Source organism: Montipora capricornis, chromosome 6 (assembly GCF_036669925.1).
Source record: "Montipora capricornis isolate CH-2021 chromosome 6, ASM3666992v2, whole genome shotgun sequence".
In the NCBI taxonomy this organism is placed as follows: domain Eukaryota; kingdom Metazoa; phylum Cnidaria; class Anthozoa; order Scleractinia; family Acroporidae; genus Montipora; species Montipora capricornis.
In genome coordinates, this window is record NC_090888.1 from 20,012,439 (window position 1) to 20,029,938 (window position 17,500).

General features: G+C 37.6%; 2 protein-coding genes across 2 annotated transcripts; both read right to left on the reverse strand.

The window, feature by feature from the left end:
- Positions 1 to 7,328: 7,328 nt before the first annotated feature.
- LOC138050330 (substance-K receptor-like) lies at positions 7,329 to 11,293 on the reverse strand. Its single transcript, XM_068896686.1, has one exon. The coding sequence runs from the start codon at positions 9,752 to 9,754 to the stop codon at positions 8,762 to 8,764; it is 993 nt and encodes a 330-aa protein (XP_068752787.1). The 5' UTR covers positions 9,755 to 11,293; the 3' UTR covers positions 7,329 to 8,761.
- On the reverse strand, positions 9,519 to 13,213 carry LOC138050331 (substance-K receptor-like). Its single transcript, XM_068896687.1, has 2 exons — positions 11,993 to 13,213; positions 9,519 to 9,651 (listed from the first exon to the last, which is right to left on the reverse strand). Exon 1 carries the CDS (start codon positions 13,145 to 13,147, stop codon positions 12,155 to 12,157), a length of 993 nt encoding a protein of 330 aa, XP_068752788.1. The 5' UTR covers positions 13,148 to 13,213; the 3' UTR covers positions 9,519 to 9,651; positions 11,993 to 12,154.
- Between the last annotated feature and the right edge of the window lie 4,287 nt (positions 13,214 to 17,500).

Consider the following 17,500-nt stretch of genomic DNA (forward strand, 5'->3'; position numbering starts at 1 on the left):
ATTCTTGCTATTTCTATGAAAAAATGAAAAATAAATTAAGAAGTTTAAAGAAAAAAAAAAAAAAATGGAAAAAGACGATGACTAATAGCAGGCCACATCAGGTGACTTAATTTTCTATATATTTTCTTCGGAAGAGTAGTTTTATATAAGAAAGCCGTCTTAAATAGGTGATCGTTTATGATCGTTCTGAATTTCTATAGCTCTAGGGAAAATTAGATTTTAAAAAAGCCAGAAAAAAGGAAAAAAAAAGACTTTTCAGACGATAGTCGTGCGTGAGATTGCAATTTTTCGTTTTTCATGAAATGAAAGGGTAATACAATTATTCTTTTCGTGAATTTCTAACTTGCAATGATACGAAATTTGCATTCAATATTAGGAATACCAAACAAGGGCGTAAGGTGAGATTTTGAAGGTGTGCGCAAAACAAAAATACGGTTTCGAGCGCTGAAGGCGCTTCAAACTGGGCAAGGGGAGGCGAACTTTGTTACAACATCATTAGGGACCTTAATTTAAGATCTACAACGGCAACCTGAGCGAGAACGCCACCAAACAATAGACATAAATGAGAAAAACAACGGCTCTGCACGTGCATTTTAAAGTTTCTACATTTCTTTCCCATTCTCTGCCAATCTGCAACGTGAAATGACCAAATCTCAAGTTCTAAGGAAGACGCGAGCACACAAGGGCAAATCTTTGATTTTCTTTGTTAGTTTCAACACTGTTCCTCCCAATTCAGTTTCTGGATAGTTTGGATTGTTTGTGGAAGTTGAACAATGTGGTGTAATCAAGAAACACTTTAAGAAACATAAACTAGTATAGTAAATGACGTTTTCAGGGCCGTCGCCATCTTAGATCTTAAGGTCCCTATTAATTAATGCCAATGTCCTCCTGCTTGTAAAAGTGCAGAATTTCTAATAAACTCAATCTTTCGTCTGTCATGGTACTTCTTCATACTGCTGAAGCTACGGCTGTGCAGGTTGACACATAATACTTCAACACTGTTATGGCAGCATATACTCCGGCGCCGGGGCCCGTTTCTCGAAAGTCCCGAAACTTTACGAGCCATTTTCGGGTGTCACAATTCCTTTTGCATCTTATGAACGGAGAGGATTTAAGTCATCAAACTTCACAGTCCTTTTTCTTTTTGTTACCTTAAAGGCATGTTCAAAGATCAGCTTTCCAAAACAAGCGGTTAGTAGCTTCACAAATGGCTTTTCGGACCCGAAAAGTTTTCGGGATTTTCGAGAAACGTGCCCCAGGATAGGATTGAGCGTTGGTTCGATCAAGAGACTCAACCAGATTTTCATTGGATTGCGTGCCTGAAACCCGCAATTCACCATATTGAACTCGTGACTTTGATCGCATGATAGCTTTGGTCATTACCGCCACCTCTTGAGTGAAAAGCTAAACAATAACAACAATCCTTTGGAAAAATGGTTTTCAATATTAAGACGAAATGACTCAAAAATTATGATTTAGGATACACCGAAACCATGGAAGGAACAAGCTATTCTGATTTAGTATAACTGGGCAGAAAGTTTCCTGGAATCTGATTTGGTGGGCGACTTGTCATATGCCTTTTATTTACGTACTGGTCGGTGGCAATGGCTCCCTGTTTTCGACGATGGAATATCAGAAATTAAAATAAATACGGTATCCAAGTGAACACAAAATGCAAGGAAGTATGCCGGTCTTACCCTTTTTATTGTCTGATTCTTCGATAACGTCAGCTGTTCAGTGCCACTCAGTTTTAATAAATATTCGTTCATCACGGCGTGGTTCGTACAATAAACCGAATCATGTTTCAAAACAGAATATGAGAAAGATTGAAGTTGAATAAATGAACAAACCTTGAAGGCACGAAAGCAGGACATTAAGAGAAAATAAGTTTGTTGTCAACAGAGCAACTTTAGCGCATGTTACAGTCTCACTTTTTAACCGAAAATGATATTAGTTTAACTGAGCTGATGCCTTTGTTGTTCAGCTCTGAAGTATAATAAACTAAATCAATTGTTTCCCTCAGATTCTGTTCATTTCGGACTTTGACACCGAAGTCCGATATTTACTTCGCTTTCGGCGAATAATTGTTATTATAATAAATTGAAATTGTTTTTCTGAAAAAGGTCGTCAAGGGTATAATGAAAATTTTGTAAAAAAAAAAAAATGTAAATAATACTGAATGTACTATCCCTTTTGTTGGCATTTGGTGGCGATGTTTGAAAAACGCCGTGTTAGAATAGAGTAGATATTATTCTACTGGAAGCAAATAAGTGGGAAGGTATTCAGCAGTTAAGCTGTGTTTGGAATTAAAACTGAAAGCTTATTCGTAAAAAGAAAAAAACATGAAGATGGTTTTAATAGAGGGAAAGAGGATCCTGATCAACTTTATCAATAAATTGTCGCTGTGCATAAAATCAAATGTCGACTTTTGATTTCACAATCACCTTTATCAAGGAAACGTCTGCCTTTTTCAATTCAAATGTTACAGCAAATGTTAATTTCAGCGTTAAGTAAGTAAGGTAATAAATGATAAATGATGCCGAGTACGTCTATGCATATTTAAGTCAGTAACAATGCAAAAAAAGGCATAAGTGATTATTGTATTTAGAATTTTCGTTGTGTAAAATTCAGGAGCTGGGAAATTGTTGCTGGCTTGAGCAAGCAGGAATTGGATTACCACAAAATATTACTGTGAAATCAAAAGTGAATGGGGATGAGGAAAATGTTTTATTTTTACTCTCAGGGAAATTGCTTTAAAGTGAATCAATATTTACTTAAATTGTACAATCCGAAAGCTGCAATATGGAGCTATAATAATAATAATAATAATAATAATAATAATAATAATAATAATAATAATAATAATAATAATAATAATAATAATAAAACAAAAATTTTGGAAGGACTTCTAAAAACAGGGTCTCAACATCTTCGTGATCATTGAAAAGACAAAAAAATAACGCCCATAACCAGAAGCACATGACTTTAAAGCGAGTAACCCTCAACACTTTTCCTTGGAACAAAAGCTGGGGATTTTAGAACACCAATTTTATGACAAAATTAACCGCGATGCTGCACGCACGGGAAAATATACGGGCTGCGTTACATCCAAATAAGGCAATTTTAAAACTAAAAAAAAACCCAGCTCTGAACCAGAGTTATACGCTTCTAGGTCATAACTTATTAGAGAAAATTTAATGCGAGACGCGTCTCTCACACATGGCATATGGCTAAAAGAAATAAAACATAAAATTACATTTTTTTCCTCTTTAAATTTTCCCAGTGATAATTTCACAAACATATATTCTCCACGCATTTTGACAAGGATGTTTTTAATGTATTTGAAATTTAACATTTTTGGGTATGCTTGAAAGGTTCAAACTGCTTGGATTCAAAACCAAACTAGACCCTCCGTGAGGGTACACTGGGTTGCCTGTGGTACGTGCACCTTTCCAGACAATTTTTTTTTCAAGTTGTGGGGTCATTAAGACCATTTAAGGGGTCACCCAGAAGTCATACCAGCAGAGGCCCTTTGGCTCACAGATTCTCACACGTTCGTACGACGAAAAAAACCTGTCCTTGCGTAATATGTAGCTCTAACAGTGCACGATATTGTTTTGGTATCGTCTATCATTGTAGTGCCATGGCAGAAGCCTTGGGTAAATAGCCTGAGAAGACATGTGGTTACTAGCAAAGTACTGAACCCAGAAAGATTGAAGAAAATAAATGGGAAGTTAGAAACATTGGCTTCTGGGCTGGCATGCTGATAAACTTCTTTTCACCACAAGTTTAAGCGTGCCCTCTGAGCATCTGACAGCTTTGTAATACTAAAGTTTACTAAAGTTAAGTCCTCTCCGGCGGGATTAGTGTCTCGGTGGGTGACCAAAAACATATACGCCCTCGTAAAACAGAAGAGTTGGACCGAAAATACTATTAAAACTTAGCAAGGTACAGATTTTGTTAGCTTGCTTTATGCAAAAACAAATAATTGATGCAAAAGTAAATAAATATTGATACACAGTTTAAGAAAGAGCAGAAGGAAGTTTCCAGGACGGTCGCTCGAGAATAACATATTTACGACATGAAAACAACATTAATTTTGAACCGTGAATATAGAATATAAACAGTTACGATCAGCGACAAACATTTTGAGAGATTTTTGCTACGTTCAATTTTGTCATTGTACGTTTTGGCTGCACAAATAAATGGCAAAGTCGAAAGTGACATCGCCGGAATTCAGAGGGCGCCGTGATTACTAGTAAGTTACCGCGGCATGTTTACTTCCCAAACAGTGAAGCATCTGTGTCAAATGATAGCAAGATACCGGGTTTTCGTAAGTTTCTTTTTTGTCAAGTGTTATAAAGTTTGACAATAAATGAGCGAATTCAAAACAAAGATCACAATCGCCCACCATTGTTTCTGCAAAGTCAAAAATTTACTCTCCAAGACGAGGTTATTTATCACCAGGTAATTCCATCATTTTGGAAATAGCAGCTACTTTATTATTCACCGGCGTCATAACTTTTTGCTGATTTTGGGGCTCAATTTGTTGAAACTCAAGCACGCTTCCAACAGACCTGTTTATTTTCATGAAACCTTTCCTGCTTACAGAGTTATAATAAAAATATCCTTCCGTATCACGTTTCAACCTTAAGCTCGAAAATTCAATACACAACATGATATTATAATTCACAAAGGCAGAAAATATCACAGAATCCTTTTCCAGCGAAACATTTTATTGAAACAAACAACATAAGATGCACTAAAACGCCATTCGCGTGGCAATGACTTTCCATTGCTGGCACAGGTAACCCAGGCTCACCGTGTGTAGGTAAATATAGAGAACATATGAGGCGAAGTTTAGTTCTGGAAATTTGCTAAAAAATGGAAGTAAAAATCGATAAAACTTACCATGTGGTGACCTGTTGTTGTCTTTAATACGTACACGAAGTTTCGGGAAAAATGGTCCCCGTTCACCTTCCTTCATAGTATAATGACAAGGTAGGAGACGGAAGCCAGCTTATGGACTCCGATCGACCCAAAACAAGCACGATTTTTTTTCGCGAAAATCGAATCCAGTCGCTAAATGAACACGCCAGGCTCGTGGAACATGAATTTCTCTAAACCATGAATCCACTGAGGCATCTCCAGGTAGCAACGCGAAGCCACCAGACTCCGTAAAACTTGTAAGTTAACCTGCTAAAATGGCGGCCAGAAAGCGTTGTACTCGCGAAGTGTCCAATTCAAAACGCCTGGTGACGAGTATAATAAGTCCCCCTGGAGAGAGGGGAGTCCCAGATTGCTCAGTGAGTTTTGTTTTTAGCAATGTGGGACTCCCCTCCCTCCAGAACTTATTAAACTCGTCACCAGGCGTCTAGAGTTCAGTGCCATTTTGAATTGGACACTTCGCGAGTACAACGCTTTCTGGCCGCCATTTTAGCAGGTTAACTTACAAGTTTTACGGAGTCTGGTGGCTTCGCGTTGCTACCTGGAGATGCTTCAGTGGATTCATGGTTTAGAGAAATTCATGTTCCACGAGCCTAGCGTGTTTATTTAGCGACTGGATTCGATTTTCGCGAAAAAAATCGTGCTTGTTTTGGGTCGATCGGAGTCCATAAGCTGGCTTCCGTCTCCTACCTTGTCACTATATTATGAAGGAAGGTGAACGGAGACCATTTTCCCCGAAACTTCGTGTACGTATTAAAGACAACAACAGCTCACCACATGGTAAGTTTTATCGATTTTTACTTCCATTTTCTAGCAAATTTTGAGACCTAAACTTCGCCTTATATGTGCTCTACACAGTGAGCCTGGGTTACCTGTGTTGCTGGTTAACGAGAATAACAAACTCACGAGGCAGAATGTATATTTTTATTCAATTAAGTTAGCAAAACACCAAAACGGTAACCTCATTTTGACACGAAAATGCTTTACTATTGCCATAAAAACTATCCGGTTAAGCTCGCATATTATAAAACATGATGAATTCATGAAGGCCACCTTTTCCAGCGAACAATTTTTTGAAACAAACAACATATTTGCTCATAGAGGCGAAAACCTCTTCCTATTTCGTTGCGTGCGGTAAGACAAGAAACTCAATCGTGTCAAATTACCATGTACTTCAGGTTCAAACCCTTTCCTGAAGAACATTTTCCTTGAATAACAAGAAAGAGCTTTACTATTGCCATAAAAACTATCCAGTACACATATCATAAAACATGATGAATTCATAAAGGCCACCTTCTCCAGCGAACAATTTTTTGAAACAAACAACTTATTTGCTATTATTGCGTGCGTGAAGGGAAAAAACTTAATCGTGTCAAATATGCGCAATATTACAACAAACTAAAATTTCAGGATCAAACCGTTTCCATGAAGAACCTTTTCCTTGAATAATGAAGCACAAAATAGACTACAAGCTTTCTTTCAAATAATTCTTGGCTGTCACATTTCCAATTTTTTTTACCTGAAGACTGCAGAGTTGATCACAGATCCACTTAAGGTGTTCAATTCGTTCTCTGTCTTTGTTGAACCCATAAGCTACCAGAGAATTTTCCATTTGGTTTCAGTGTTCTACATAACAGCACACTTGGTAAATATTATTTTAGAAATGCAGCTCACTTTGATTTCTGCTCGACGGGCGATAGATTGTTGTCGAAGTCCATTACTCGTAGCTTTTGAGACTCCAGGTGTTGGTTTTTCACCGTCTGCCTAGTTTATCCAACTGACTTTCCATTATTGAGCTCCATAAGGGTATATTTTGTTTAAGGATCCAGTTAAACGAGATAAACTAAGAATAAAGCCAGGATTCGAGCCAGGATTCGAGCCAGGATTCGAGCCAAGATCCGAGCCAGGATCCGAGCTAGGATCCGAGCCAGGATCCGAGCCAGGATCAGAGCCAGGTTTCGAGCCAGGATCCGAGCTAGGATCCGAGCCAGGATTCGCGACCTAACCGAGACCTAACCGAGACCTAACCTAACCTAACCGAGACCTACCCTAACCCTAACTAGACCTAACTAGACTAGAACCAACCTAAATAGACCTAACCTAACCGATTCGAGACCTAACCTAACCGAGAGATTCGAGAATAAATAGCGGAGAAAGCTCATCTTAGCTCGAATCCTGGCTGGAATCCTGGCTCGGATCCTAGCTCGAATCCTGGCTCGAAGTTTAGGTATCCTCCAGTTAAACGCCATTCGCGTTACATGACTTTCGACACCATTGCAGGCTAAGTTAATGATTCTACTGTGTCCACCAGAGAAATCTACGCAGTTCCACTACCCTCTCGATCCTAAGAAAATTCGCGCAGAAGGCTCTATGCACAAAGATACCACTTACCAGGGGAGTGACAGGCAAGACTTTTACCGACACGGAAGAAAAAAAAAATAACACCGAACAAATGCCATCCATTTTTAGACTGGGATTGCCATACGGCAACCCAGTAATAACTTGGTATCATGGTGTCACGCAAGGTGACAATTGCAATATTTTCAAAACGAAAGACGCCACGGAACTGGAAACTTGGAAAAAAGGTTTTTTTCTAAGTCATCCTGAACCTCCTTTACATAAACACTCAGAAGACATTGCGATTTTGATTTTAGAATTTTAATTTGAGTAAGACTCTAAAGTTCGCCATCACCCTCACGGTAGTCCGATGCTTATCCACTTGAGCAATGCAATAAATTCTACTTTTTTAGCTCCAATACGTTGGATTGAGAATATTGAGAATATTCTATTTTTCGCTTTAAGGACGGTGCCTACTAATTCAAAGGCATTTTTGGCTTTAATTTCTACAAAATATTATTGTGACATGAAAACTGAGAAAATGGGCATTAAACAGTAGTTTTTGTTTTTTCAATTTAATCATATTTACTTAAATTGTACAATCCGGAAACTGCAATAAGGGTTATTATCCTGCGGTAATAGATGGTGCGGTAATGTCACGTAAAGGTCCAGTTTTTCGTATTTTTTAGTTATTGCTCTCCTTTGGATCAAGATTTCATCGGTTTATGTTGAGACAGCACAAAAGGGGTGATAAATATATATGAAAAACTCAAATTTAAGTGCGTGCAAAGTTTGACAAGAATACGTGTACAAAATTAATGTATTGAGTAAAACTCAAACTCACGTAAGTGTCACCATGGCACTATCTTTGTTGGTGAAAATTGTCAACTTAATGCGACTTTACTTCTCCCAATTTGGAAATTGTAAGTTTTGTTTAGAAATAAAACCGTCTTTTCAAAATTTGCCGAAATTGTTATTTCTTTAAACAAATTAAAGAAAAAAAAGAAAGAAAGAAGCGAAACAAAGATTAATACATTTTCCGTCGACCACTGTGTAAATAAAGGGCAGTCTTAGCACGGTTGGAAAAAAGTTTACTGACGTATTCTCGTCATGCTTCTAAAATCCAACTTTCGTAGCATTTACAGCCATGTACTTGGAAAAAGCTATTAGTTGGACATAGTTAAATATTAAATAAATGATTAATATGGTTTCCTTTCTGAGGAAATCTATTGTAGAACAAGACTTGAAACGGACTTTTCTAATGTTTCGGAAGCTGTTGGAACATTACAATTACAAATATAATATCCGCGGATACCTTGTTTTCGGGTTTTGACCCAAATATCTAAGCTTTGAGATCAACTGAAATCCAGATCTCCCGAACGAACCATTCCCATCGAGTCTCTAATTGCCCTAGAACGGTTACGTAATCAGTGTTTTGCTCTCATGGAGCGCCCCGAGAAACCAACGTCGATCGGCACTACGATCTGTTCAGTTCTTTTTGTTGCTTCACCGATGCTGTGTGAAAACACTTCAACATCTTTTTGAGGCTCATCCGATAATTTCTGCTAAATGTGAAACATATACACGGATTGATCGCACTGTTTGACACCAGAATGATGTTGTCTACAGCCCAGAACATGAAAAAGCCACACGGCAGACTAAAATCAAATTCTACTAATATGGCGCAGATGCTCCAGGGAACCCAACACAGAACAAAGGCAACTACGATAGCGATTGACATCTCCAGTACGTTCTTGTTTCTTTTAATTCGCTCCTTCTGAGCCTGGAGAGAATTCTCCCCTGGTGTATTCTGTGACTGGAGCTTACGAAGAATGATGGAATAGAGAACGCTTATCAAGACAACTGGGAAGTAAAATAACAAAACACATGTTGCCAACAGGTAATTCGCATGTGAAGACGATTCTCCAAACACCTGGTGCCAATGCAGCTCACACGTAAATTTTCCAGGATACTCACTGAGTGTCAAGGCAAGACATTTCGGCAGAGTTATCCCTAAAGCGACGATCCATGTTGCAATAATAAAGATCAGGCATCGACGTAAATTGATGATTGGTGAACGCAAGGGGTAAACAACAGCTTCAAATCGCTCGAGTGAGATTAGAACTAGGCTCTGAATAGACACAGCGGCAGAGACGCTTGGTAATAGGTTCTTTATTTTGCACATTGTAACACCCGAGCGGCCGAGAAAGATCCATGAGTTGGGCTTGAACGCGAGCACTATTTCAATGCCTACGGATATCATAAAGAGAAGGTCTGACATGGCCATGTTGACAATGAAATAATTGATGGGCTTCCTCATGGTCTTTATCTTGTATACTATTAACCCAATACTGCCATTTCCAGCCACTGAAACAAGGAAGAAAAGAGCGTAAGCCGAGATCACTGCAATTCTTGTCGTTGCAGAGGTCATTGGGTCGGAACAGGTCGAAGTATTGGTTGTTTTGTTCATCCCTTTTGATGACTTTTAATTACAGACTGGCTTTGTCTTAACACTAACTGCACACCTATGTGAGCAGAATAAACTTGACCCTTAGTCAATTTCGTTTAAAGAGACAACTAATGCATTCGATATAAACATTGAGTTACTTTGCATTTCGCGGGCTCAGACTGCTATAATTGATAATGTTAATAATGTTATATGTTTACCAAAGGAAATGTCAATACAATTAAAGGCCTTTTCAAAAAAAAAGGGGCTGCTCTGCCTTTCCTTTCTTTTTTTCTTTTCTTTTTGAATTTTGGTTTGTGGTTACTTTTGTGATTTTTTTTTCAATGAAGTAAATCGTTCGCCAATTCGTTCAAGAATTCTTACTAACAGCGACGTTTATGTAAAAACGTTTCTGTTATGTAAAGCAATGTAAAAAATATTAATTTAAAAAAAGTTCTGGCTGCCGGTCATTTGGTGTTTTTAACACCTTGCCATGTAGCCACATCTTTAAAGTTAACTGTCTTGTTTTACAGGTTCACGTCACTCTGGCCGTTTTTGGTTTGTTCCTGCTGTTTGAACTGCATGTGGAATCCATTTTAAGGAGATTAGGTTTACATACTAACGCCACCTTAATTAAAAGATGATCTTTATTTTGAATTTCTACGGAAAAAAAATTTTGAAAAATTAAAGAAGAAGAAGAATTGATTTTCACACGACTACTTTAAGGTCGCAAATCGCAATTTTCGTCTTTATGAAATGGAAGTATAATGTAATCATTCTTGCAAGGATCTTTAATTTGTCATGATACGGAATTTGCAATCAATGATTGGCGGGAATACCATAAATTATGTCAAATTTGCAATCAATATTATGAAATTAGCCATACTACTATTACGTCATTCAATACTTGGTTAAGAGAACACACAAAATATGAAAGGAAATACGGAAAGAACGGGAGGTTTTCAATAAAAGAAATGGTTCACAAAGTGATGTAACGACTGATTTAGCTTGTCATCGCTTGTCACTCATCTATTCATGTATCCATTCAAATAAAGGACATTTGAATGATTTCGTCATTTGCGCGTGCCTTATTAAGCGAGGATACATTTCTTAGTCAATGCAGGAAGAAGCCAAAATACTAGAAAATGGCGAAATTGAGGAATAATAAATCCTTTAGTAAAAGCCTTAACATATAATACGCGAGGAAATTTTGCTCTTTGGTCGTATTTTACCGCCCGTATTATCAACGAGTGAGTGAATGAGATAACAGTGTTTTTCTATCACTTATTACAACATTAAGTGTCAATTTTAGCTACAATTGTAGCTGCTATTTCCCATCAACAAAAATTCAGTTTTATCATCGTTAATCATTAGTCTATCCTTTATCCTCCATCTGTTCATAGTGCTAATAGCTTCATTCATTTTGCTGCAAACGTCATCCTAAGGCCAAGTTCAGATGGTCGTGGCTTTATTTTCGCGTTATCAAAATCTTATTCTTTTCACCGATCGAGTGGTTTCCCTTAATTTTCGTATCATTTCGTCTCGCTCTTATCAATCATTTCTCTTAGCTCATTCAATTTCTGTTGCTATTCGATTCTTTAGTTTGTAGGTTTAGTTCAGCCGTCAAGGTAAGCATATTTATTCTACTTACTTGGTCGCTTTCACTATGTCGTTATTATTTAGGTTTAACCAACTCACCATCTTTCTGTCTTCGTATATATGACAGTGCCAGGCTTCAGTTCCCTCCCTTTATAGCTTTATCTATTCCTTTGAGTAAAACTTAAACTCACGTAAGTGTCACCATGGCACTATCTTTGTTGGTGAAAATTGTCAACTTAATGCGACTTTACTTCTCCCAATTTGGAAATTGTAAGTTTTGTTTAGAAATAAAACCGTCTTTGCAAAATTTGCCGAAATTGTTATTTCTTTAAACAAATTAAAGAAAAAAAAAGAAAGAAAGAAGCGAAACAAAGATTAATACATTTTCCGTCGACCACTGTGTAAATAAAGGGCAGTCTTAGCACGGTTGGAAAAAAGTTTACTGACGTATTCTCGTCATGCTTCTAAAATCCAACTTTCGTAGCATTTACAGCCATGTACTTGGAAAAAGCTATTAGTTGGACACAGTTAAATATTAAATAAATGATTAATATGGTTTCCTTTCTGAGGAAATCTATTGTAGAACAAGACTTGAAACGGACTTTTCTAGTGTTTCGGAAGCTGTTGGAACATTACAATTACAAATATAATATCCTCGGATACCTTGTTTTCGGGTTTTGACCCAAATATCTAAGCTTTGAGATCAACTGAAATCCAGATCTCCCGAACGAACCATTCCCATCGAGTCTCTAATTGCCCTAGAACGGTTACGTAATCAGTGTTTTGCTCTCATGAAGCGCCCCGAGAAACCAACGTCGATCGGCACTACGATCTGTTCAGTTCTTTTTGTTGCTTCACCGATGCTGTGTGAAAACACTTCAACATCTTTTTGAGGCTCATCCGATAATTTCTGCTAAATGTGAAACATATACACGGATTGATCGCACTGTTTGACACCAGAATGATGTTGTCTACAGCCCAGAACATGAAAAAGCCACACGGCAGACTAAAATCAAATTCTACTAATATGGCGCAGATGCTCCAGGGAACCCAACACAGAACAAAGGCAACTACGATAGCAATTGACATCTCCAGTACGTTCTTGTTTCTTTTAATTCGCTCCTTCTGAGCCTGGAGAGAATTCTCCCCTGGTGTATTCTGTGACTGGAGCTTACGAAGAATGATGGAATAGAGAACGCTTATCAAGACAACTGGGAAGTAAAATAACAAAACACATGTTGCCAACAGGTAATTCGCATGTGAAGACGATTCTCCAAACACCTGGTGCCAATGCAGCTCACACGTAAATTTTCCAGGATACTCACTGAGTGTCAAGGCAAGACATTTGGGCAGAGTTTTCGCTAAAGCGACGATCCATGTTGCAATAATAAAGATCAGGCATCGACGTAAATTGATGATTGGTGAACGCAAGGGGAAAACAACAGCTTCAAATCGCTCGAGTGAGATTAGAACTAGGCTCTGAATAGACACAGCGACAGAGACGCTTGGTAATAGGTCCTTTATTTTGCACACTGTATCACCCGAGCGGCCGAGAAAGATCCATAAGTTGGGCTTGAACGCGAGCACTATTTCAATGCCCACGGATATCATAAAGAGAAGGTCTGACATGGCCATGTTGACAATGAAAAAGTTGATGGGCTTCCTCATGGTCTTTATCTTGTATACTATTAACCCAATACTGCCATTTCCAGCCACTGAAACAAGGAAGAAAAGAGCGTAAGCCGAGAGAACTGCAATTCTTGCCGTTGCAGACGTCATTGGGTGGGAACAGGTCGAAGTATTGGTTGTTTTGTTCATCCCTTTTGATGACTTTTAATTACAGACTGGTTTTGTCTTAAACTAACTGCACACCTATATGAGCAAAATAAACTTGACCCTTGTAGTCAATCTCGTTTAAAGAGACAACTAATGCATTCGATATAAATATTGAGTTACTTTGCATTTCGCGGGCTCAGACTGCTATAACTGATAACGTTATATGTTTACCAAAGGAAATGTCAATAAAATGAAAAGCCTTTTCAAAAAAAAAAAAAAAAAAAGGGCTGGTCTGCCTTTCCTTTCTTTTTTTCTTTTCTTTTAAATTTTGGTTTGTGTTGTTTTTTGTGATTTTTTTTCAATGAAGTAAATCGCTTGCCAATTCGTTCAAGAATTCTGACTAACAGCGACGTTTATGTTATGTAAAGCAATGTAAAACACATTAATTAAAACAGTTCTGACTGCCGGTCATGCATTTGGTGTTTTTAGCACTTTGCCACGTAGCCACATCTTTAAAGTTAATTGTCTTGTTTTACAGGTTCACGTCACTCTGGCCGTTTTTGCTTTGTCCCTGCTGTTTTAATTGCATGTGGAATCCATTTTAAGGAGATTAAGTTTATATACCCACCTTAATTAAAAGATGATCTTTATTCTGAATTTCTACAGAAAAAAAAAAATGAAAAATTAAAGAAGAAGAAGAAGAAGAAGAAGAAGAAGAAGAAGAGGAAGAAGAAGAAGAAGAAGAAGAAGAAGAAGAAGAAGAAGAAGAACAGGAAGAAGAAGAAGAAGAAGAAGAAGAAGAAGAAGAAGAAGAAGAAGAAGAAGAAGAAGAAGAAGAAGAAGTAGAAGAAGAAGAAAAAGAAGAGGAAGAGGAAGAAGAAGAAGAAGAAGAAGAAGAAGAAGAAGAAGAATTGATTTTCACACGACTACTTTAAGGTCGCAAATCGCAATTTTCGTCTTTATGAAATGGAAGTATAATGTAATCATTCTTGCAAGGAACTTTTAATTTGTCATGATAAGGAATTTGCAATCAATGATAGGCGGGAATACCATAACTTACGTCAAATTTGCAATCAATATTATGAAATTAGCCATACTACTAATCCGTACTATTACGACATTCACTACTTGGTTAAGAGAACACACAAAATATGAAAGCAAATACGGAAAGAACGGGAGGTTTTCAATAAAAGAAATTGTTTACAACGTGATGTAAAGCTCGATAACTGACTTAGCTTGTCATCGCTTGTGACTCATCTATTCATGCGTCCAGCCAAATAAACGACATTGGAATGATTTCGTCATTTGCACGCGCCTTATTATGCAAGGATACATTTCTTAGTCAATGCAGGAAGAAGCCAAAATACTAGAAAATGGTGAACTTGAGGAATAATAAATCCCTTAGTAAAAGGTTTAACATATAATACGCGAGGACATTTTGCTCCTTGCGCGTATTTTATCCGCGCCTATTATCAAAGAGTGAGTGAATGAGATAAGAGTGTTTTTCTATCACTTGTTAGAACATTAAGTGCCAATTTTAGCTACAATTGTAGCTGCTATTTCCTGTTAACAAAAATCCAGTTTTATCATCGTTGATCATTAGTCTATCCTTTATCCTCCATCTATTCATAATGCTAAAAGCTTCATTCTTTTTGCTGCAAACGTCATCCTAAGGCCAAGTTCAGATGGTCGTGGCTTTATTTTCGCGTTATCAAAATCTTATTCTTTTCACCAATCGAGCGGTTTCCCTTAATTTTCGTATCATTTCGTCTCGCTCTTATCAATCATTTCTCTTAGCTCATTCAATTTCTGTTGCTATTCGATTCTTTAGTCTGTAGGTTTAGTTCAGCCGTCAAGGTAAGCATATTTATTTTACTTACTTCGTCGCTTTCACTATGTCGTTATTATTTAGGTTTAACCAACTCACCATCTTTCTGTCTTCGTATATATGACAGTGCCAGGCTTCAGTTCGCTCCGTTTATGGCCGCTTTATCTATTCCTTTGAAACCAGAGCCGCCTCCTTTTCTCCTGTTCCTAGTTTTAGTATTTGTTTGTATACAAGCCGTGTATTTATTTCTCTTTCTTGATTACTGATGAATGGATGAATGTGGAGTGATAAAAGTGCCTCATTAATGATATTGCCGGATTCAGATTCCTTTATCAACGGCAAGGAGAATAAAAAAGATTGTGAAGTATTATTATCTGGGGCCGTAGATTGGCATGTTATGGAATACTAGAGTGCCTGTGATACCAGCCAGTTTTTGATGGTGCTCTGAGAATGGTGATTAATAACTTGGCAAACAGTTTGGAAAATAAATTGGACTGACAGTGAACATTGTGCTTTTAGCGGAGGCTGCACTTCTCGGTACTGATAGAATTCTGTGGCAAATAAACAAGAAACCACTTGAAGCTTGAGGCTGTTTTAAAATGGAGTATTTCCAAAGTAGACATGGTAGCGATAACGACGACAATGAAAATGAGAAAGCGAATGCTAATGCTAATGAAAATGATAATGGTGATGACAATAACGATTCCTGATAAACCGTTAGGAAAATGCGACTTAATAGATCGGTGTGAAAAAATGATATAAATTTATTCACCTTGTATAATTAAAATTGTTGACAAAATTGGTGGGTTGTACTCATTGCATTGCTTCAGGAGCTTATCAAAGGGAGACTCTATATCTTCACTAATTCCTCGAGTAAACCATTTCCCTGTTTCGATTGGCTTTTACGAAAGAGGACTCGCTGAATCTCCCCAGGGAGGTGTTAAATAAACAAATCTACTCGGGAATGGGTTGACAAAGCCAAGTATGGGGGATAGAAGGCCCCCTTCACGAGTTCCTTGTTACGTGTTATAACAATAATTTACAATTCATAAGTGCTTCGGTGGTAGTGGCTTACTTCCACGGTATTGGAAAAAAACGGTTTTAAGCATTTAAAAACACTGTTAGACACGGCTGCATTGTTAATTAAGTGAAAGAAGCAAAGCCAATTGTACATATTGAAAATGTTTCAGTAATACAGTTATAAAGGTTACAAAGAAAATTCTGTTAGGTGGGCTTTGTAAATATGTATGGAGTGGCAAAAGAAAAAACAAAAAACAAAGAATGTTAATATTTTATCGTTCTTGTGCAGAATGTGGAAAATCTCATAAATCTAGATTTGTTGAGGAGCAGGGAAATTAAAATAGCCCCTGTAAATTGGGGATATTGAATTACTGCTGTTGTAGAAAAACAGCTACGAATGGAAAATGAATGGTGTGATGTTTTTGGCCCTTTCAAAATGCGCGCCAAACAAAACAAATGCTGGCCGAAAGCAAGAAAGAAGGAAGAAAGGAAAAAATGAAAGGGAAAGCTTGGCGGTCATATGCGTTGCGCTTGGTCCGTACGCCATGACCGAGAGCCAAATATTTTCCCGTCCGGCCCGACCTAACTCAGTCAATAAATTACATAATATTTCTGGTGTAGAATGTGGAAAATCTCATAAATCTAGATTTGTTGAGGAGCAGGGAAACTGAAATAGCCCCCGTAAATTGGGGATGATGAAATAATCAGAAATAAGAATTCCTTTGACTGGACAAGTTTCTTAATTAAAGATACCAGACTGAGTGAGAACATTGCAAAATCTGCATTTAGTGGTGCAGATAAAGAAGTGTTCGTTGACCAAAATTACCAAATGGAAACAGGAAACAATTGTAGAATTGGGAATTTATGTGATAAAGATGAGAGGATCGACTTACACAAAGCAGGTGGCCAGTTGCCTAAACCTAAAAGAGGTTTTACCTCAAGCGGTCATAAATATACATGATTTCAAAGTGCGTTGGATAAAGATTTAAAACATAATAAGGAGACTAGTAATATTGGAAATATATAAAAAACCAAAAGGGCAAACAGATGAGGTGCCAATGCAGCATCATTTGGATTAGGAATTAGAAAAAGAAAAAGACAAAAAATACATAAAAAAGGCGGATGAAAAAAAAAAGGTGGAAGCTTCAGATATGTCGAGAAATGCAAGTAATTAGATGCAGGTGGATTTCAATAAGCGTCACAAAGTGCCCTCTAACTTCCTTTTTTCCCGACCTTCGACATCATTCGTGTTTCAGAATAACTTGAGTAAATTTCCGCTGAGTATGTGCTGCTGGCCCTCTAGAATCCCTACCCATTTATAGTCTATTTTTTGGCCAATTATAGACCCCATCTTAGTCACTTTAAGTTGGTGATTAACGGAACCAACAAAAGTGCAAAACGATAGGTCGCCAATCCTTGTTTTGGCTGTAACTCGTGGACGCACATGTATCTCATCGAGGGAAGAATTCTGCTTCCCCTTTTTCACGACGGGTTCATACAGTTTATATTTGGTAGCGAGAACACTTCTCCAAGAAGTTCTCAAGTCT